Genomic DNA, 24,061 nt, shown 5'->3' with positions numbered 1-24,061 from the left:
TGGCATTTACCAACAAAATACCTGTTCCAAAATATGATGCACAAGATCCTCCACGAAACTGTTTGCTTAAACTCTACTTTTCAGTAAGACAGTGCAAAGATTGCTATTTGGATTGAGGTGTTATATGGAACACTAAAGTCTCGTCTATCACAATATGATTCAGTATTTCATTTCTTTCCTCATGGTAATGTGTCAAAAATGTCAAAAAACATGCAGCACATCTAGTTTTCACACACTATGAGCATCTTTGACACATAATATACACACAATTTCCTATAGCCCAAATGATTTCTGACAATGTTATATAACAGAGTCCTTGAAGTATTAGAAAACTACTTGAAGAGGAAAAAAAAATTGTAAATTATCTGTTACTGAACTTTTTGTTGACTTTATATACACCAAGTCATCAGTTACTAAAGATGATCACACAGTTCACACTTCATCATGTATATTCTTTAGTTCTGTATTGAACATCCAAATCCATTTCCTAACCATGCCATCATTCATTACATTGTCACCATAAACTTCTTCATAGGTCTGGCAACAAATTTCTGAATGCCACAAAAATGAAACCAAGGAAAATAAACCGCAGACCACATTTAACAGTTTACAGGCCATTCAATTGTCTTAAACACATAAGAGCAAAATGCTAACTTATGATTTTTACAAAATAGCATATGCAGCTTACCAATGAATACAAGCCACTGCATTGTGCAAAAGAACACTGTCAACAATGCATGAGAGATATTCACTAATGCCACTTTCTTTCTGAATATACTCCATACATTGTTATAATATCTAATTCCATTAATAGATATTAGAGTGTTCCAAACTAGACATATATTTAAGTCAAAAATAATTTGTTTTAATTTTATTTTCAAAATCTGTCTAAAATGATTACACTGAAATATTATGATTTTTGGCAGCATATTAAACTAATTATTCTATCTTAGAACTATAATTGAGATTTAATATTTAACTTTATAAATAGTATTTAGATACAAAAATCCAAATAGCAATAACTGTGAAGCATTTTTCTCTATGTATTAAAACAAGTATTTTGAAAGAAAATACTTATTTTGGTACAAAGAAAAACTATAAATTTTATTTGTTAATTATTTTCTAACTGCTATAGGAATGAAAACTTTATCACAAACCTTTGTATATCTATAAAAACAGAAGCTGCTATTTCATCTTGAATTGGCACACAAAAACTCAAATACTTAGATGATTTCAATTTTAGTTCATGCATTCTTGATATATTAGACTCTAAAGCTTTTTTGATGTCATTAACAATTATTTTCAAGTTGCAATTTCCACTGAAAAATGTTAAAAATTAAATTGAATTGAAAATTTATTGAATACGGAACTTATTGCTAAGCATTTTAATCAAATATTTACCTTTCATTTCTAGAATTTTCATTAAACAAATGGGGAAGAAACCTTTTCTCAATCCATCTCCAATGTAAGATGAAGAGAGATAGTTGATGTTTTATAGATTGTTTTGTACATATTTCATAGCAAACGGCAACAAAATAATGATAATATCTTATTGCTTCCATAATCTAAAAGAAAAAAAAATAAAATTACAAATAAGTTTCTTTATTTTAATTATTATAATTTTGTATCAAAATGATATACTGTGAGAATATCAGAAAAAAACTGATATAGAATGATTTTAACCATTAACATTCTTCCAATTAATATTCACATCATTATTTATCTATTTTTTATTTAATTTCTAATTTAATATATAATGCGTACTATTAATAAACTTATAATTTATTAGCAATTAAACATGACTGTAGCATTAAGCTCTTTATTAATTTTGTTTATTAGCTGGCAATGTTAAGAAAAGCAATTAACAGTTAACAATGTTAGTAATGTTTTTTTAAAATAAAATATTATTTTCCATTTTTAGTATAATCAAAAAGGAATCACAAGTTTTATCTTAGAGAAAACACTTCAAATTTTAATTTAAAAGAATTTTTATAAAAAAAAAGTGATATTACCTTCCACAAATCAGTTGTTTTACATAAATAATTTCTTTGATTAAGCAATAATAATATTTCCTTGTCTATTTCACAAAGAAGAGGTAGTACAAATTGAATAACAGAATGAGATAAATCATTTCTTATAATGCGTCCTTCAATAAATGCTTTAGACAAATTAGCTAAAGAAAAATTTCTGTTTTGTTTTGTCGTACGAATACACGTGTCCTGAATAAACCTGAATAGTTGATAATGCAGAAAAAGCTGAAATCTGTGAATTAAATATATTTAAAATTAATCCCTTTCTTTAGTTTATTAATTAAATAATGATAACGCAAGTACATTAATTTAAACATTAACAAACTATATATTATACCTATTGCCAAAAGAATGAAAACTTGATAATAAATCTTGATTTTCTTTTGATAAAATAAAAATTTTCTTCTGTAATGCAGTATTCCATCTTATATCCAATAACATGTCATCAATCAGCTGATCATTTAACTTATCTTAAATAAAAGAATAATAATAATAATATATTTAACAAATAGACATAAAATAATATCTTTGAATTATAATTATTTTTTAAGCAAACTAATTTCTTTTATAACTTCTTTTTACAATAAAATAAAATTTTAAAGAATTACCTTGTCATTCAAAATTATCAACTTTGAAAACAGAATAAATAATAAAATAAAGCTTTTAAAAAGATTATTCAAAATTCATAAATTATTGTAAATCAAATAAAAATCTATTCTCTCCTAATTGATTCAGACATCTTTTTTCAGAAAAACTACTAATTTTCTCTTCTGTAGATTTATGATAAAATTTTGAAAAAGGAATCAACATTCAATCTGGAGTTATAAAATAAAAATTATTAACTGATGTACAGTAAGACCCCACTTAATGCTCAAAGCCTTAAAAAAAAAACAAAATCAAAATTTACGCCGATTTAAATTATCGCAGCATTTCATCGATTCGTACATAATACAATTATTTACGAACATGAACCAATCAGTAAAATGTGTCAATTCGTCATAGTGCTGTACTTTCCTTAAATCTATGTTTGTTTTGTGCAATTTTGGAAAAAAATATAACATCGTGGATGCCATAGGAAATATCGACTTCACTTGTCAAGAATTAATTGATAAATGTATGAGTGAAATGTGGAAGAAGTTATGGCTGAAGGTATCCAAGAATTCTCAACGAGAAGAGTCTATCGCTGTATCGTTAGGTTGACCAAATTGTCAACCTAATCGATACGGCAGGACTAGGAGATGCAGATGAGCAGGATATTGAGGAGTTACTGCAGGTTTCTGGTCAGAACCTTATCAATGCCCTTAACTGGCAGAACAAGGAATTCATGTAGAACTGGAAAATAGTGATTCTGAAAACAAAGAACCCAAAGAATTTCTCTACAGATTTACTTAGTAAAAATTTGGTAATGATAACCAAAATCATTGATCAAATTGTAGCAAATGATCCAGATTTTGAAAGGAGTGCAAAAGCAAAATGAGGCATTTTGGATGTAATTTCTTGCTACTGACATTTGCTTAAGGAAAAAAACTGACAAATGAAGCTACATGATTTTATTGTAAAAAACAAGAATTTCAGAAAAGTCAGGACCTTCATCACAAAAAATGAACTTTACATTTCTATGTGCATATTTTTAAGTGTTATTTAACATATATTATTATTATGAAAATAAATATGCAAATAACTTAAAATGACCTTGTTTAACGCTGTTTCGTTTAGCACTTTGTCGTCTAAGAACGCATCCCCACATAAAGCGGGGTCTTACTGTATTTATTTGAAACCATTAATTGGAAGATATATCAATGACTGGTGTAGACCGTACTCATATTAATTTGATTAATATTTGTAAAAACAAGTTAATTTTACTTCTGCTGGTGATTTATAGCATATAATCAAATCCTAAACCTTTGCACAGATATTCATCCAAACAAGGTTGATATATAACAACATATCATCAGTCTCACCTACAAAAAGATACATAATCTAATATGAATTAAAAGTTGATAACTAATTTTACAGAAGAAAATCGGTGATCTCTTTAAATCATCAGGTGAGCTAGAAAAATTAAATTCAGTTCATGGCGATCTTGTGAAGAAAATAAAGACATTTCAAAAGCAGATTTATGGCATAATATATTGAATTTAATTAATTTTAGTAATGATAAATTGGCTAACCAAATTTCTTCGATTACAGATGAACTGAGTTATGAGTGATTCAAATTAATATCCAAAAATTTAAAATCAATTTCAGTACATAGCGGATAAAATTAACAAGTTGGAAATAGAAATTCTTTCACTGCAAATTAAGAAAGAATTAATGCAATTTAGAACAGATTCTGTAATAAACACATCTAACCAAAACAAAATAATTTTTATAACTATTCTCATCAAACTAAACACTATTCTGAACAAACTACAGTCGACTCCGCATAAGTCGACACCCGGATAACTCGTCACCCGTAGGTTAATTAGTCAGCTTTCTGTAGTCCTGGCCGACTTACATAAGCAATAATGTTATTAATGTTAAAAAACTCGATTTACTCGACATCGTTTAACTCGTCACCACTGGATAAATCAACATACTTTTTCTGTTTCACACTTTTTTGACGTCCGATAAGTCAACTCCCCCCTGAAAAAATGAGTTCACACCTCACCGTACAATAAGCTGTGCGGTGTGAACTCATTTTTCACGGGTGGAGTCAACTTATCAGAATTCTAAGAGCCGCCGCAAACTAGCACTTTGCGAGAGCAAAATGCTAGCAAACGTGCCCTAGCACAACCGATGACGTCAAAGGCTCCGCCCCTCTCTTCTTGCTCACGTGGTTTTTCCTTTGCTAGAGTACCGATACGAGAGTACTCTCGCTGTTCACAGAATTCAACAACGAGAGCATTACGCTAGCAAGAGAGAGCAGCGGAAAATGGATGACTACATAAACATGCTACATGTCGAAAAAGAAATAATAGAATTTTATCGATGTACGTAAATTACATGATTAATACATTCAGTATTGAAAAGAAAATGGTATAAACGTTGTATATTAAAATAGTTATTTATAAATAGGCTTAAGCCTAGTTAAGCTTAACTAATAGGCATATTTTTCCCATTCTGTTTCAAAGTTCGGAACGAAAACTGACAGATAGTTTTCGTTCCGTCAGTTATTATAACGGAACCTGACAAGTATAGGTTATAATAAAATCTTTGTTCTATAGCCAATCCACATCTGGATTCCACGTCATGTGGACTAGTTACGCGAGCAAACGTTGTGTAGTTTGCGGCTGCTTCGTGCTCGAGTAGCTTACCTAGCAAAAATGGCCCATAGCATCATGGGAAAAAAGGCGGGGCTTAGTAGCGCGACCGAGAGTACGCTAGCTCTCGCTTCCTGTAGTTTGCGGATGCTCTAAAAAGTGTGAAACAGAAAAAGTATGTTGATTTATCCAGTGGTGACGAGTTAAACGATGTCGAGTAAACAGAGTTTTTTAACATTAATAACATTATTGCCTACGTAAGTCAGCCGGGACCACAAAAAATTCACTACGTAACCGACCAGTGACGAGTTATCTGGGTGTCGACTTATGCGGAGTCGACCGTAATTTCAATTTTTTAGTAAATACTTTGAAATGAGAAAATTTGTCCTCGGAAGATGTAAAGACTATATTCCAAATTCTCAATTCAAAAACTTGTAGTACATGTTTGATTATATATTTGGTTTGTTCATAATGTTAATTTTTTTATTTATTTTTTGCCTTCCTTAGAGTAAAACAAAAGAATGAGCTACTAGAATGGTAAAATGCAAGTATATCCACTGATTTAGTGAAATTCTCTTAATAGAAAATCCTGTCTTCCTGACTATAAATATCTTAAAAAATAAGAAATTTATGTGATAATGGTTTTTCAAAATTAACCAATTTAATATATACAGAACTAATTGCCAGAAATACAAAAACTACAAACACTGGAGCCCCCTTTTTTTGTCTAAAAAAAGTTTTTGTATTTCTGTTAATCAGTTCTGTATATGTGAAGTTGGTTCATTTTGAAAAACTGTTATCATCATATGAGCCGTTTTCTTTAAAAGTGGTGTAAGTCCATTTTTGACAAAGAGTTAGTTAATGATAACAATGAATGCAATCTGCTGAGCTTTTTATCTATAAACAGTTTTCAAAAAAATCCTTGAAAATTTTCATCATTTTGTCAATATAAATTTATGTAGTTAATGAAATTACAAATATAATTACTTTGAAAGTGGTGTAAGTCCATTTTCCACAAAAATTTACTGTATATTCCTACAGATTATTATACCATCATACAACAATGCCGAAAACATAAAAAGTTTATTTTACATGAAATGAAACGAGATGATTTTGTTTCGACGAAATCACTAGAAAATGCAATTGTAAGAAGACGAAAAAATACTACTGATGAAGAGGTAAATTGGCTGAAGATATGTTGTATAAGGATTTTAAAAAACAAACCATATACAATGCTGTATAAAACTTCATTTGATGAAAATGCGGAGTTTAAAACAGTAGATTTATCCTCCAGACGAGGAAGACCACAAAAATTTGAAAATATAATACTAGCACCTTTCTATCATCATGCCAGGCCCATCACATCCGAAAAATTCAATGATATGATGGATCTATTACCTTATATTCCTCCAATACATCACGACTATTTTCAAAAACTTCCTCATAATGATAAAAATTAAAAATGGCACATATTAACATAAAGTTGTAATTAAAGTAATTTAAATGGCATTACCTGAAGAAATATTGAAATAAAACCTTTTTATTTTGTTTTTTTGACATATTTAATAAAAATTTCATAAAAAAATTGGTTTCATTCAATTGAAATCCCATATTTAATATTTAATAAATCTATGATTTTCACATTTTGTTGACCTTGAAAGTGGTGTAAGTCCATTTGAGGTCATCAGAAGTATAAATTTCTTTTAACTAATACTTTAAAAATGATCACATTATAAACTTAAATCAATTTAATATTTAAAAAACATAAAATGTGCGTATTAACGTATACGAATATTTTTCAAACCATTCAAATACAAACCCTTAAATATCTCCATATAATATAAAATGGACTTACGCTACTTTCGAAAAAAAAAGAGGCTCATATATTGTGTTTCTTTTGTAATGACATAATTTTGTATTTAAAAAAAAGTTTTGTATTCCTTGTTTGTGCTCATAAAGCAAATTGAAAATATGTTCTATTTTTTGAATTACTGTGTTCTAACTGCCACAGTACCCGAGGATGACAGCTATATACTGTCAAAAGTGCTCATATTTTGTTAGTAATTAAATCTTGTTCTGTTAATGCCAATAGACAACTTGTTCACTTTCATTTATATTTTTTTCTTTTAAATTTAACGTATTGTGATATATAATTATTTCACAATTTGTAATATATTGATTAACATACTAACCTGAATTAGAAAAATTCTGTAAATAGTTATATAATTGCTGCATGATTGGAGATTCAAATACTGTACAAAGATATTTTGGAATTACACTTAGATGATTGGATACATTTTGAAACATTTCGCAGTTATTTTCCAGATGAGAAACTTGCTGCTGAATCCAAAATTCTCGGTAACTAAAATCACATGTTGTAGATGTTTCTATGAACATTTTTGCAACACAGCATATTAAATAAATTTGATCTTCTGTTGATTCAATGGAAAATGGTAATTCTGCTATTAAAGGAGTCTTGTATACTGTGAAATCTTCCATACTTTCATCAATAATTCTTTTCCTAGAGAAATGTACTAAAGTTTAAATTTTCTATTTAAATGTTTTAATTTTTTTTGTGTTTCTAATAATTAATTCTATCTTTTATATAAATTATCAAAAATACAAATTACTGTATATTAATTACATTATAGTATAATTTTAAATACACACCATTATATAGAATATAAGTAAATTATAGGTAGCTAATGTAATTTAACCAGACAAGTTTTTTCAAAATTGTAACGCAACAGATGTATACTGTATTTATATCTGAGCACATAAAATCCATACAATATATCCCTGTGATCAAAAAGTATCAGGAATGTTCAATAAGATACAAGATTTAAATTTATTCGTTAAAATTTATTTTGTCCTCTTCAAAGTAATCCCCTCCCAATGCAATGTACTTATGCCACTTTTTCCAATCCTCGAAACATGCTTTAAAGTCATTTTCATGAAACCGACTTTCATTTCAGGACTTTCAGCAGATTTTGTTTTATGGAATAAACTGATTCAAAACAGTAACCACAAAGTGGAAATTTTAGTTGAAGAAACAGGAAAAAGTCACATAATTCCCTGTCAAGTGAATATGGAGTTTATATATCTGTATTTGTTAAATTTTTGGCCAAATGCTGTTATTGTTTGGGCCAAAAATTCACAAACAACAAGAACATTGTGAGCGATACCTGTTGATCTTAATCTGAAGTATCAGCAACATCTTGATTTTTCTCTATTTTTTCATAAAATCTGATACTTTCATTTGGCTTGTGTTTGTCTAAGAGATCTTCATAAATTTAATCTTTTATGTAGTAACTTTTAATATAATATATAAAAAGAAAACGCAGTGACAGTTCTCTAAATGAAGGTAAAAGACTGTCACCAATGACAACAACATCAGGTTTATACGAATGCTAGAACAGAAAGCTAGGATAAGAAAGACAAAAAATTGTACAATCAATGCTCATTAAAGAAAACCGAGCAAGAGGCACAAAACAACATTGAAAATTTCAACATCCTAAAATCCATGGGCAAGTACAAGACAACACACACTTGTTTGAATAAAAAAGTTGGTGTTTGCACTTAACAGTTGTGATGTTTTGTATGGAGCTCCAATTCTTGAACCACAATAGAGCAAAATCTTGTTGTATGGGCATTTCCCCAATTCTCGAACCATTAGAGCAAAACTCTGTTGTAGGAATGCCATGCTATATGAAAGATAGCTGTCACATCTACTTGATTTAAATACCGGTTAACTTAATACACACTCACTTCGTTTAACCTTAATATCCGGTACTTCTTGATCGTCCAAACGAACGTTTTCGTCCTCTCCGAGGACTGCCTCAGGTTATTCGAACAAAAGAATACATTAGAGCAGGATTCCAATTTTTTGAATTAATTTCTCGAGGAACTTTCAAAATATTCGAATATAATTTGACTATACGCGTGCGCTATGACGCGTTGCCTTTTTCGTATTCGTCACACACGTAACGCCACGCGTGCGACAGAGTGTTGCCGTCTTTGGTGTTTATGCATTTTCCAGTGCGTCCAGCCCTGTATATTTCTAGGGCCTCTAGGGCCCTGATGTCATCCGTTTGCAATGCTGAGTTTATCAATCTGGCGTTGTTCAGGTCAGCGTGTATTTCCGGATCTGTGGCATAGGTTGATAAGGCGGTGGTACACCGTTGATGGCTTATATCATACCTATGTTCTTTGACCCTTTGTTGTATTGATCTTTTCGTGGAGCCGATGTATACCAGTTCTTGCCCTACTCTCTATAGATAGCTGTATGAATAGCCAAGTATATTACAAAGCCTAAGAATATAACTTTGACTATTAGAGTTTATATTTTAAAATTTTGACTCAATTCATAAATGTGTTTAAGTACGTTTGTTGGTGTGAATGTGTACATTATGTTTATCTAACGTTTAGATAACTTCTACAATCTATATTATACAAACAAAATCTATAATTATCAACAGTAACTAAAAATTATTTTGGTCTAAAATATTACATTTATAAACTTATTACAACAACTAATAAACAAAATTTAATGTTTTATAAAGATAATAATTAATAAAATTTCAAAGCTTAGATTTAACGCTTGAAATACTTACATACTGTTGTTATTTTCAACATTATAAAGGAGACAGTTGCATAATATACTCTCTTGTTTCAAGCGAGCCAAAATAGGATCCATATAGAATTCTAATGCTGATGGCATCAGAGATGAAAGGATATTTGTATCAGAGTAATTACGTAATGTAGAAAATCCAGAAATAAATTCTTTAAAACACATTTCAATTTTCTAAAACAATGAAAAAATAATTAAATAAACAACAGTAACTTAACTAAGTGCTATATATTAAACAAAATTATACATTTAAAATCAATTCATATTTGAATACTTTTAGCAAACCAAACTTGAAAATTATTATGCCTTTGTGTCCTTTCTATCGCAATTTAAAATTTATTTTTGTATACTAGTACTTTTTTATATATTAACAGGACTTATTAAGTGAGGAGATTAAATGGAAAAGAATAAACAAAAGAAGAATATGTGTTGAATTATATGGTTGATGCGGATCATGAGTTTATGTGAAATTATAAAGAAGTTCGGAAATACAGAATTTAAAGTGTCGTTTGAAGGGCTGCCGAGGAGGACGAACAAGTCCAAAACACAAGTTTAAAGTGTATGTGTTCGGGTGAACTAAATAAAAAACATTATTTCGATCTGTAAGACTAAATATCTGCATCCATAGTTTCCAGTATAATAATAAGTCCTGTTAATATATAAAAAAGTATTAGTATACAAAAATAAATTTTAAATTACAAACTTGAAAATGTATTCCTACTAAACAGAATAAAATGATTTTAAGAGATAGTAATATTGTTAAATGTAGTTTCAATGTCATTTTAATATAATAAAGACTTTTGGCCATTAATCATTCAGAATTAAATTAACACAAACTCATCTTAATTTGCAGGATATTAAGTGTTAAAATGTTATTTTTTAAAGTTTAAAATAATTTGATGTATACCATAATTTCCTGCAGGTTATCTCCGTTTAAAAGTCATTTTGAAAGTCAGTATAAATTATTTGTTGTTGGGATTATCTCTTGATTTTAAACTACAATTATAAACTCATCCAATTCACTTAGAAAAAGCCGTTGCATTTTTCCTTTTTCTAAACTTACTAGGGGCATCTTTAGATATACAAAAAAATATTTTTTGCATTACACATATTCATCTGCAATCACATTTTTTCCAGGAACCATCAAAAACATGTCTTTGGTGATATATGATTAATCTTTAGTTGTCTCTCATTTTCTATATGACAATCCATATTATAATTGATATTATTAAACATTGTTACTTAAACTTGTACCTTGAAAACTGATATATTTATGGCAATTTCCCTCTTTTTATATAATAACGTTCACAAACAAATTAGAATCTAATACAAATTACTAAATACAAATACAATAACTGTCACAAAACTTGAAGACCTTAGTTTCTATAATTTTCAACAACTTTCATAATGCTGGGTACATAATGTGGTTATGAAATTCTTTCATTTTCGCAGAAAAAATATGCATTTATGAAAAAATTTTGGCATTTATTTTGAGTAACATTTGTAGAATATTAATATTTCAAAATTTTTTAATTTAGTTACTACAAACATGATCATGCTACAAATATGCTACAAATTAAAGTTTTTGTTGTCTTACAAATATCTTACAATCCAAATGAATTCTCAAAATTTTGCTAACATTTTTATTTAAGTATTTGACATTCAGGGCCAAATTTCAACTTATTAATTAACATATTATTCAAATTTTCTATAGCAGAAGAATAAAAGAAAAGCTTTCAAATTTATTTAATTTCCATTATATTTTATATAAAATTCTTCATTTTTTAAAATTTAATATAGAAATATTATAGATAAAAATTACCTGTTTAACAAAATGATTAAGAATACCCTTCACATAAACAGTATTACAACTTTCTATAATTGCATTTTCTGGACGATAACCACATTGAAGAAGCTGGACACACAGAGAAGCTGTTTGTAATAATTCCAAAACTGTTGGCACTTCTATTTGATTACCTAATTAAATCATTTGATTTGCTCATTAATAAATAAAATTGTTTACATAAATTTATTAGTAAAGCTTCTTACCTGAATATTCTTCTAAAATCATTTTGTGTGTACACAACAGATCAGATATTATCAAAGAATCATTTAATCCTTTACATTGGAGTAATGTATACAAATCAAAGTCATCAAAGTTATGACCATCAGCCTATTAATAAATAAAATAATGTTCAATAATTAAAATTATAACAATAACACTACAAAACAAAAACTTTCTATATATATATATGTACACTGGTGTCCAAAATAAAAGCAACAAACAAAACCTATGTAAAATCAACACCTCAAAACGTTAGTAGTTGAAACTTATGTCACTTGTAAATCAGCAAACTGCTATCCTATCATGCAAGTGTCATGCAAATGAGACACAATAACAGTGCACCATGCAGGAAAATGTAATGTTTTATATACAGTAAAATCATTTCTGACAAACAGTTGTCTGTTAGGACCACTAACAATAAGGGATACATCAGTAGCTTATCAGGCATGATTTACAGAAAAGGCATTTGAATGATTCATTGCAATGAAGGGCCATTCATTTCTGCATTTTTGCCATGCACATTTGTATATATTTCTTTAATTTGGACAGGAAAACAGAACTCACAGAGAAACTTTTTATTAAAAAAAAAATAATAATAATAATTAAAATTCAATGGGCACATACAGTAGATAATTGATTTATAATACTTAACAATGAAAATCATGTAATTTATTTTCTCATTGAAATTTCAAGAAAACATATAATGTTTCTACAGGAAATCCTCATTAATTCAAACTTGGATAGTTCAAAATCCTGTTAGTTCGTAACTGTACTATTTGTCCCAGCAGGGGATATAGAGATTTATAAGTTAAGGAATTTGGTTAGTTCGAAATACAGCTACTTCAAAATTTGAAGTGAACATTCTATCTGAACTTTGATATGCATATGTTAACTCATTCATTTAGATTGAAGTTCCTCCATACTATAAAAGAATGATAGACCAAAAACAATCTGGTCAATATGGCTTTGCTTTTACAAGTAACACATTTTCAGTAACACACACCTTACCTATGGACTACCCTTTATTTCATAAAATATGGCTGGTTTTCAAGATTGCAAGATTGGGCTATAAGTAGCAGATTGAGATATTTGTAGAATTCTGTGATACTACTTTTGGGCAACTTACTTTCTGGGCCTCTTTAAAAATAATTAGAGTTACATTTTGAGGAATTCTGCTTTACTTTTTATAAAATCTATCTGGCAACCTGTCAGATTTTGACTGGACATGTGCTGTTTACCTGCAGTTTGTTTATATTGTTACAGGTATACCTCACCTTACGTCGGTATTGGTTCCAGGAGAGGTGACTTAAGTCGAATTTACTTTCACTAGGCTAAACCATAAATAACCATTCCCAGTTCTGTATTTTATTTATAAATGCATTTTTAATGATATATGGTTAATAAGAATCTATTTTACGCTTACAAAAAAATTACTTTTTTTTTCTGTACTATATTAAAAACTAAAATTTATCTAAATTTACGAATATATGTATAGTACCTGTACATCTTTATTTGTTAATGTGATTTGCTCTAAGACATTATAAAATAAAATGATTTTGTAAGGTTAAATAACAAATATAGTCATTAAAATTATTTTGCAATAGTAGAAAATAAAGCAATTTATGTTAAATTTACCAATAAAGACTGCTAAATAAGACGACAACACAGAGTCACAGATGTTTTCATATTTTGTTCTCTAGGATTTATGATGTACAGTATTAACATTTACTGTAAATGTATGTATTTTAATATGATTTTATATACTTTTATTCTTATTTATTGTATAGTAACATGATTTTATGTGCTTCTAACACTTTTCTAGTGATATTATGACTTCAATTTTTGTGGTGGACAGACGTAAAGTCAAATAAAACGACTTAAACTTGATTTTTATTTTTTATTTTTTTTGACAAACGACGTATAATCGAGAATGACTTAACTCGAAACGACGCAACTTGAGGTATACCTGTATTTATTAATTAACGAAAATAATGTTCTGTATACATAGCTGTATTCCGTTTGCTTAACAAATTACATCAGTTACCTGGCATTTGGCATATTGTACAGAAATATGTAAAACTCAACTAATTCAAAACTTCGAAGTCTCAATTATTTTGTCCTTTAAATTTCGAACTAATGAAGATTTTGTGTATTTAGATATGATCATCTTCAAACAGAAAAATTGTTTTCATAAAAATAAATAATTTTAATACTCATATATTTTTAATAATTATACAGCTCTTTGAAAAATAATAGTTTTGACTTGCAGGTTTTAATAAAAAATTTTATGTACGATAATATTACACTTAATCATAAAGTTTAGATTAACAATTATAATTCATTAAAATAAATATTTTTGATTGACATACCTCTCCCGGAATATATATTTCAATCCCACGATTTCTCATAGCAGGAGAAATTTCTCCATTTTTAGGATTCATTGCAAAGATAAGTCTATAATTAAAATAATTAATTATCTTTTAATTAAATAGCCTAATTACATTTATATGTAAATTTTAAAAACTATATATTTATATAAAAACCTAAAATTTGGATGGGGTGTAATAACTGGAACTTCTTCACCTATTACACCTAATTCACTTAGTGTTAAAACTCCATTTGGTTCCAATAATCCATTCAGGCGATCAAGAACAGAAGGACTGAAATTATTCAAAATTCTTAAATTCAAAACCTTTATTATGGTAAAAACAGTTTCATAGTATTGAAAACTTTACTCTCTATTATCTAATTATCTGGAAAATTTGAACAACCAATAGATATAAGTGAAAGTGTAATTCATATTTTAGAAAATAAAACATTGTAATATTTTACAAGATTTTAAATATTTGTTTGTAAATTTCAAAAAAAATGTTTGAAGTTTTTAAAACTTCATATTTGACTTCTTTTTAAATGTAAACAATTTGCCATAATGTTTATTTGGACATTTTAACCATTTCTTGAAAAGTTTATTGTTATATGACAGTGATTCAAAGATAAATTTATCAACCAGGTAATCAAAACATTTAAAAATTTGATTATTTTAATGTTGATTCTGACAGCAAAGCTTTTAATGAACTTATAAACAAGCATACATAAAACAATCTATAAATCAATTAATGGAAATTTCTATAAACTAATTTTGAATTATTATCAAAATAATACAATGTCACTTCACGCCAACATTTATTATATGATTATAACACTTACGTGTTGTGGCGTTACAGGAGTGGAGTCTTGGAGAACGAACTCGTCCGCTAGCACTTTCAGTAGTATACAACTACTGTCTTCAGGCGGTCTATTGAATACAACAGTTTAATATTTTCTGTTGTATTCGATAGACCGCCTGAAGACAGTAGTTGTATACTACTGAAAGTGCTAGCCGGACGAGTTCGTTCTCTAAAGCCGGACGAGTTCGTTCTCCAAGACTCCACTCCAGTAACGCCACAACACGTAAGTGTTATAATCATATATCAAAATAATATTTTCATTTCAATAATATTAACTTGATGTTTCTATAATTTAGTAAATGATAAGAAAATTATTACAGAAAAGAAAACAAAATTATAAATAGTATGTCGATAAAATCTGAATTTTACAATTCCACACTACCCAACACCGGAGGTTCAAAAACATTTGTTGAAATCTAATTTTTCATTTTTTGATGTTAATTTCACACAGGTAACACGCTTTGAGATACGTAATTAAAGTCGGATTTTTTTCCAAACCTAAATATAACCTTCTGGATTATTTTAATTAAATAAATTTGAAAGTTGACCTAAAGATAAGTAACGGTACTGTTATCTTAAATTACCACTAATAATTAGAAATTAATTTTCAGTTTAATTAAACAATACAAAAAATTCTGGAGGAAAGGCTTAATCTGGCAAGAGACTCAAATCTGCAACTCCTGAAAACTGGGCGAGTATATCACCAGTTATGCCACTTGGATTTTTATCTGAACTATACTTCCAGAGATATATTAACTTAATACATAACCATGCTAGTTAATTATTGCCAGATTGACTAAGAACATCCAACATCTATAGAACCTCAACATCACTTAGTCAATGATGACCTACGGGCGTTACATAAAAAGTTAAATTAATATATATCCGAGAATGAAGATCAGTCATTAATAGCAAAACTGATAGTTTATCTACTTAGCTTGCAGAAATTGTCAATTCAAGTCTCATTCTAGACTGATTTCTTCCATAATTTTCTAAAGTATTTAACTATGTTCAAACTTAATTTCTAATTATTAATATTTATACAAGATGGCAGCACTATCACACATCTTTAGTCAAATTTCAATCTTAATTAGTTAAAATTAGCATTAATTTAGCCTGAAAATAAGCTAATAGTTTAAATGTGTTAAAAAAACTTATTATGAAAAAGTGCTTTATAGCTATACATTGCTATTAAATTCAAAAAAAGTTATTCAATAAAACCATTATATAAAGATAATCATAAATAAAATATTCACTAACTTAAAATATATAATAAATAAAAATATTTTTTTTAATTAAATATTAAAAAAATCTTTTTGAAATAATTTTTAAATGTTATTCGTCAGTTGTTTTGAATTTCATGCAATAGCATTAAATTTTTATATTCTTTACAAAGTTAAAATTTTTAAAAAGTATACTCATTGACAAAAAAGTTAAGCATCAAGAAGGAGTTATTGGAGTTAAATGAAACTATCAGTGCAAATGTATTGATAATAGTAATAAGCTGACATTGTCATAGCAAAGAGACAATTTAAAGTGATCTTTAGTAACTTGTAGGACCTGATTTTACCTAGATGTGCTCTCAGTTTGGGCCATTTACAAGTGTGAGGAATCTGGAACAACAGATTTGCTACTGTTGTTCCAGATCCCTCATACTTGTAAATGGCCCAAACTGATATCCCATCTAGTCCATAAATGCTTCATGGATGATAAATCTGGAGACTGGGCAGGCCAAGGAAGTGTGGCAACATAATGGAGGCATTCATGAAAAATCTGAATTGTGTGCAGCTGAACATTATCTTGATGGAAAATTATTGTTTGCAGTCCTGCCATGTAAGGCAACACGAGGGAGCAAGATTTCCTGAATGTACCACTGCACTGTCAATGTCCTCATACCTCTATTAGGAAGTAGCTGCCTGACATACAAGACTGCTCCCCAGACCAGCACACCAACAGTCAGAGCAGCACTACTCAACAGGTAAAGGCAGGATTGAAACACTCACCAATGGTCACCGTACTAACACAGTGGTTGTCTGTTCCCAAACAAAACCAAGATTCATTGCTAAAAATGATCGCTGCAATGGTCAGGAGCCCATGCTTCTCTATTACACCACTGCAAATGAAGCAGACAATTTTGGGGTGGTATTGGTAGGATGCATAACAATCTCTGTAAATGCAATTTTATCTATGATAGTCACCTTGCAAATGGTACAAGAAAAAGTGGGTAGTGAGGCTCCCATGTCTATGGATATTAGAAAAAGATCCCATTGCAGCTGTTTGTGCTTCTCTCATAATCAGATGATAGTAATTATGAGAGAAGTAATCAATTAATTTTATCTGGTTATGTAACTTTCTGTCAATGCGTATATTATCATCCAATTGACCTCATTGCAAAATCCAAATTATTAAAAAACTGATATTCCTTATATTTAATCTTAAATATCTGCAAGGTATAAAACTGAACAAAGTTCTATTAGTCCTTACCTGCAAAAATTTACATCATCAATCAACAACCAATGGCCTTTTTTGATAGCTGTTACAAGTATACTATCTATCCATTCAAATCTTCCTCCACTGCTAACAACACCAGATGACTTTAAGGACTCCTCTACTGTGTTCAAACTATTTTTAATAAAATCCAGCTCTGTAAAAAGCAAAACATCAACAATAAAATTTAATATAAATCACTACTCAGAATGCTCACTGTTTTATATCTTTATTAGAGTAGAACTAATGCAGAGATAACAGATACCCTTCATTCATTTTGATTTCAATTTTTCCCTTTGTGAATGGATTATACAATTGCACATCTTTGATATATTACTATGCTAATATTAAGAACAGTATGTTTTACTTCTGATAATAGAAAAATATCAATAGAGATAAGATATTTGTCATCCATACAACATACACTATATATCAGTTTTGCAAAGTTTACAGTAAAAATTTTTTTTTCTTCATAAGTTGATGTTTTTATAGATTATTATAAACATTTATAACACAATAATTGCTTTTTTATTGTATTGATTACAGCTTTGTTTGAGTTGTTTAATGTAAATAATTTTATTGTATAGATGCTTTATAAAAAAAATTAAGGATTTTATAATTATTCATACTTTTTGTGTGATATTTCTACTCGTACTTATTAATATTGGAGTGGAAGTACAGCAGGATCGTCGTTATTATCTTGATAACGACTAACATTATCAAGATAATAAGCTACTGGAAAATTGTTTAGAAGGCACTACAAAGAAAGTTTGGTATGTGATATTTCATTGCATTTATAATGAAATAGTAGTCAAATAATTTATTTTATTTATTGTTTGAAACAAACAGTTTTACTTGATTCATAGTTAGGCTAAATAAATATTAAAACACACAACACCTAAAATAACTAATAATAAAAATGAAATAGTTTTGACTTTTAATATAGAACCAAATGTATTAAATAATAATAGTTATCAAGGAAGAGAATCAATCTTGGAAAAGTTCTCTTTTATTGTTACATTCGTAATAGGGTACATTCACTGTTACAGTAAATCTGAAGAATCATCTTTACCACAAATGTCATAAAAGTTAATCTTGAAAAAGATGAATTTTACCAAAAAATTTTTTTCAGAAAATGAGCTACTTTTTCATTATTGTTTTTAAAATTTGTTACTATGTTCATATTTCTTTTAGACAGTGGCGGATTTATGCACAGGTGCATGAGGTGCGTCGTGCCTGGGCCTCAAAATAAAAAAAATAATAAATTATTTTATTTAATTACTATTTTTTTTATAATAAAAATAATTAATAATTTAGCAGTATTCCCTAAATTAAATTGACAAATGAATAATGCAAGCTATGACATGTTTTGTGAGCGTCAACCTTAGCGGTCATATTTTGAACCACATGCGCAGATAAGAGAAAGATAAACCAGAATAAGAGAAAGATGAGAATTTTTGTCTTACACGTGTTGTCCTGTAAGTGTGTATTAAACTGTTCTCTCAAATTTGTGTAATTTTCTTGATAAAAGTATTTAATAAAGCATACCAAACATAGATAAGCATCCTCATTATAAAAATCCAGGTACATAGTGAACAAAAAGAAGTTTGAAACAATAATACATTTTACAAGGCTATATAAGATTTGAGAATAACTCAATTTTTCCCATAAGCCATTATTTTTATTGTGAAAAACTTCATAATATGACGGTTTTTAAATAACACACCACATTACATGAGAAACAATTGTAATTTAATTAAAATAGTACTAAAATAAATTTACTTAGATTTCAATATAAGACAGTTATTTCTATTACTTTTATATGTTTACAGATATAAGTACATAAGACGTCCCAAAGCCCAATATATAGATACCAACCAAACAATTGTCTTATACAATTGAGCTGTAAATCTATTATTATTAATTACCTAGTATCTAATCATTAATAATAGCGATTTATAGTCCAATTGTTTAAGGTGATCATTTTAAGTATTTACAGATATTTAAGTAATAAAAACTTGTCCAAATTAAATGCAATAGTACTGGTCACAATTTTTTGTTTTGACAGATTTCCATTTTATAGAGGGTTATGATTTCTATTAATGCATAAAAGCAAAAAGTTGGAAAAATATATATACACTCAAACCTGTTTTTGTGCGGTCTTTTTTTGTGCGATTTTTTATACGTGCAATGTGTTTTGTGCAATTATTTTTGTGCAGTATACCAATTTGATTGAAATTCATATACCGCACACAAAAAATCGCACAAAAACAGGTTTGAGTGTATAATATCATAAGAATCAATTTAATTCTATAGATATGCCAAATGAACTGCAGGATTATGTATTGGAATGTAACAAAATTAGTCTAATGATTAAAAATAAAGTCATTTAGCTATAGATAGTCTATTAGGTCACAATCTAATGATAAATTTAATTTTTAATTTAAATTTAGAATATTTTGAAAGAAAAAATTGGCCCATTATGAGACTCAAATCCATAACTCCTATTTACCATGTATAATTGGCAATGCATATGCATGGTAACAAGAGTTGTAAGTTTGAGTCCCCCTCCAGGCTGCTACCATTAAGTAGTGTACTTTTCTTCCAGACAAATTTAATTTAGAGATGTTTATATGTGTATACATATACCATGCTGGGGTAAAGCGAGAGCCTGCTGAGTGACATGGGGGATTATATGCCTTGGGTGCTGAGTTGTCCCCCAGTCAGTGCTGTGAGTAACTAATGACATTTTTTTGGTTTCAATTATAATTTTGACATTATTATATCTGGAAGCAAGGGATCAAATGGAGGTCTGGCTAGTAAAACTGGCAACACATCCACATTGTAAGCAGCAGTTAAGAGATTTGAGGGTTAATGTTACCTTAGGTTCCGAGATGGCGGCGGTAGGAATTTTTCCCTATCTTGGCGACTGCGGCGGAGGAAAAATTTTTTCTCTAGAGTCGTGACGTTGACGCCATTGAGAATTTTTCCCCGTTCGGTTTCAACCCTGAGTTCGACATTGCCGAGTATCCTGTAACCTCAAAACGGCGACGGTCGTGTGTAAATTTGCAACGGTAGAGGGAGCCTTTTCGTGACGTCGTGCGAGAGTAATATCAGCGGGGAATTCGTAGTGGTGTTACAAACGAATATGCAAATGCTCAATCTGTGACGTGATTTCTGTTCATTTCAATGCAATTTTATGCAAATCGACTAGTTTCCAGTTGGAATCGTTTACTGCAGTGTTGCGACGAATTGCGTATTGGAATAATTGCTGTGTTTTTTTTTCTGGTTACGATATTTCATTTTTTTCCTCACCACCTCCCCGCGTTTAGTTTATTGCCAATTATTCGATAATGAGTAGTTTTGCCGATTTGAGTTTCAACGACGAATTTCGGTCGAGTTGCACCACCCGTGATTTCTACAAGTTAATGGAAGACGACTTTTTGGAGCTTGGTTTGCCTCCCCGTATCGATAACGCATTGAAATTTCCGAAATTTGCTGTAAAATTAGGCATACAGCCGACCGAGTCCGTTTGCATTCCGTGCGATTCTAAATGCAAATTATATCATCGGAGTAATAGAGAAAGCTGTTTCTTGCGATGTAGTAAGTGCGGAACGAAGACTTCTGCCTTTGAAGGAACATTTAAAAGTAAATTTGGCCACATTTCTTGGGGTTGCATTCTGTCGTTTATATGGTCAAGTAGTAATAAATCGAACAGAGGGAAACGCCAATCGACCAATAAAAGAGCAGCCGAATCGAAAAGAACAGGGAAGAAAAGAGCCGCACCAAGAGAAAAGGAAAGTATCCAAGCTGGCAAAACCGAAAAAAGAATGGATCGGAAAGGAAAAAAAAAGTAGGAAGAAGTAGGCAACCACCATCGAAAAGTGAGTAAAAAAAATTCTTTTTTTTTTTTTTTTGGTTATTTCGGTTAACGTCCGCGGAGTCTGCAGAGAAATTTAAGATGGCGGCCGGAAACGCGGCCATCTTGAATCAAGGGAAAAATTTTTTCCCCGTCGCAGTCTCCAACGTAGGGAAAAATTTCCCCGTCGCCATCTCAGAACCTAGGGTAACATTAACCGATTTGAGTCCTGCTCTGGGCTGATTCTTTTCTTCCAGAATTTTCTAAATTATTTAATAAATATTAATTTAATTATTATTAAATTTAATAAGAGATGATGCCCAATGCTTACCTCTAGGCCAAATTACTCAGTATTTAACTGTTAACAGTAGTGGTAATATAGCCCGATTTAATCCCAATCATTTGGCTTTACTATAACTACCAGACTTAGAGATTTTTATATATGTATATTGTCTATAATAATAATTATTCTTAGAAATTAATTTTATTAGTCTTTGTATCTGTAATACAGTATTGAATTTCAGCTAGTTGAAATAATTTTGCCAGGTGAAACTAGTTACTTTTGTCTGATTAATTATTATGGAGAGAGTGAAGACATTTCATCCTAAAATTTTACATCATAATCATTGATAACTTTTACAAAAAATGAAAATACAAATTAATTCTACTTTAGCCTATGCAATATTTTTCCAAAAAATAAATTAAACATTGTTACTACTGTGGAATAAGTTAATTCTGCCAGAGAGTTGGAAAGATGGCTGGATGGCTGAGGGTGTAAAGATGATATCACTCAGAGTGATTTAGATTCAAGTCTGTGGATTAGGAACCCCAGCAATTTTTCAAGATTCATATGCACCTTGCCTATTGCAGGCATGACCAAATCCAAATGGACATGGAAGAAGCTCTCTTAGTGCTTGTAGGAGTCAAAACAAAAAAAAAAGTTTGGGAGAAACAACAGTTACTACTTTTCAGACAATGAAGACACAATCTTAACAAATAAATAGATCATAGACATTAACCATGGTAAACAAGAAGTTAACCATGATGAGCCCACAAGTTACAGCATTACTTGTGATTTAGAATTTAGCTGCTATTTTGTTTAAAAATTTCACCTTACTTGGATCATGTTATACAATAATAGAAGACAAGTAACAACAAATGAAATAACAGAATACAGACTGGTGGTTCAACATTTCATAAAAATATTTAAACAAATATATTCTTAAATAATATAAAACAAGTCGATATATAGAGTTATAAATAAGCTTTCATTTACTATTAATGTCTCAAACTTGTTTTCAAAATTTTTTTTTATTATAAAAATAGTACTCTCATATTTCTGGATATTTTCTTATCATTTCCATGGAAAAATATATCACTTTTAAGTTTTTATATTCATATAGATGTAGCACCTATCTTGACTTAATATATAAGTGCTCTAATTCATCCTATATTTAATTTTGCAATAAGATTAATTATAAACTTATTTTTAATTATGAAATTTTCTTCTTCAATAACATGATTTAAAATTGTATTTTAAAGTATTATAAAAATACTTTAATATATTATTTTTTTTTACTAATATTATTTTAAAATATCAATGAAATGGTAATTATAATCTTTTTACAATATTTAATTTTGATAAAGCTGTTTTCTACATTGTTTACTGTGATATGTCTTCATTCACCAAAGTTGGCTCGAAGAGGCTATCTCTGGTAGTCCCCTCTCAGTATGATGTGTACTATCTATTGCATACAAATGCTAAATATTTGTTTTTTAAACACCCTGTATAAATATAAAAATAACCAATTAATTAAGAATCACCTTAAATTGAACTTAACAGTTTTCCAGAGATATAACTAGATTATGCAGAACACTATAATGCAGCATAAAGCTGCCAGATATCTTTTGTCTCTTACTGCTTGGATGTTTTTAAAACTTTATAGTAATATTTTAAAATTATTCATACTATTATCAAATAAAATATATGAACATCAATTCAACTCAGTTTCTAAGCTTTGTTTTCCATGAAATATGAAAAAAATACTAAGAGGTAAAAAGCTGTCAAGGGCTATTGCTCGACTTTCAAGGGCACTCAAACAAGAGATTAAAAGAACCATTACGAATTTTGATACTTTTCAATTATACTTCAATATAAAATTTAAATAATAATGAAAGCTTAAAAAAAGTAATTTTTGTTGAACTATAATAAATTTCATTTTAAATTTAAATTTAAAAAGAACTAACACACATTAGAACAAAGTTAAATTGTGTGATACCATCTGTTATAAAATGTTAAAAAATAATTTTTATATTATTAATTATTATAAAAAGACAAAATTTTGGGGTGGAAACAAGTTTAAAAAAAATTTCAAATGCCAATAACAACTAAAATTTTCATTAAGCCCGACCCTACTTGAGATGTGACACATGAACCCCTCTATTTCTCCATTCCCTCGACCTTTAACCACCCAAATTTAACAGCTCTATGTATATAGAAATAACCCTGTAAAATTTCAAA

The 24,061-nt window shown here is 29.1% G+C and overlaps 1 protein-coding gene across 1 annotated transcript in view; it reads right to left on the bottom strand.

Moving 5' to 3' along the window:
* Positions 1-24,061, bottom strand: part of LOC136975022 (midasin) — a 234,672-nt gene that overhangs the window by 62,183 nt on the left and 148,428 nt on the right. The window contains exons 43-53 of the mRNA XM_067270012.1: positions 17,679-17,838; positions 14,511-14,627; positions 14,337-14,421; positions 11,952-12,075; positions 11,725-11,879; positions 9,886-10,076; positions 7,465-7,793; positions 2,368-2,500; positions 2,013-2,262; positions 1,402-1,565; positions 1,158-1,319 (exon numbers count right to left, since the gene is read on the bottom strand). Of these exons, the coding sequence (XP_067126113.1) occupies positions 1,158-1,319; positions 1,402-1,565; positions 2,013-2,262; positions 2,368-2,500; positions 7,465-7,793; positions 9,886-10,076; positions 11,725-11,879; positions 11,952-12,075; positions 14,337-14,421; positions 14,511-14,627; positions 17,679-17,838 (1,870 nt within the window). The remainder of the gene's footprint in view (positions 1-1,157; positions 1,320-1,401; positions 1,566-2,012; positions 2,263-2,367; positions 2,501-7,464; positions 7,794-9,885; positions 10,077-11,724; positions 11,880-11,951; positions 12,076-14,336; positions 14,422-14,510; positions 14,628-17,678; positions 17,839-24,061) is intronic.

The sequence above is a fragment of the Centruroides vittatus genome, unplaced genomic scaffold (genome assembly GCF_030686945.1).
Source record: "Centruroides vittatus isolate TY-2023 unplaced genomic scaffold, ASM3068694v2 contig_361, whole genome shotgun sequence".
Lineage (NCBI taxonomy): Eukaryota > Metazoa > Arthropoda > Arachnida > Scorpiones > Buthidae > Centruroides > Centruroides vittatus.
The sequence above is the reverse complement of the archived record's forward strand: the minus strand, read 5'-3'. Positions and strand labels throughout refer to the sequence as shown.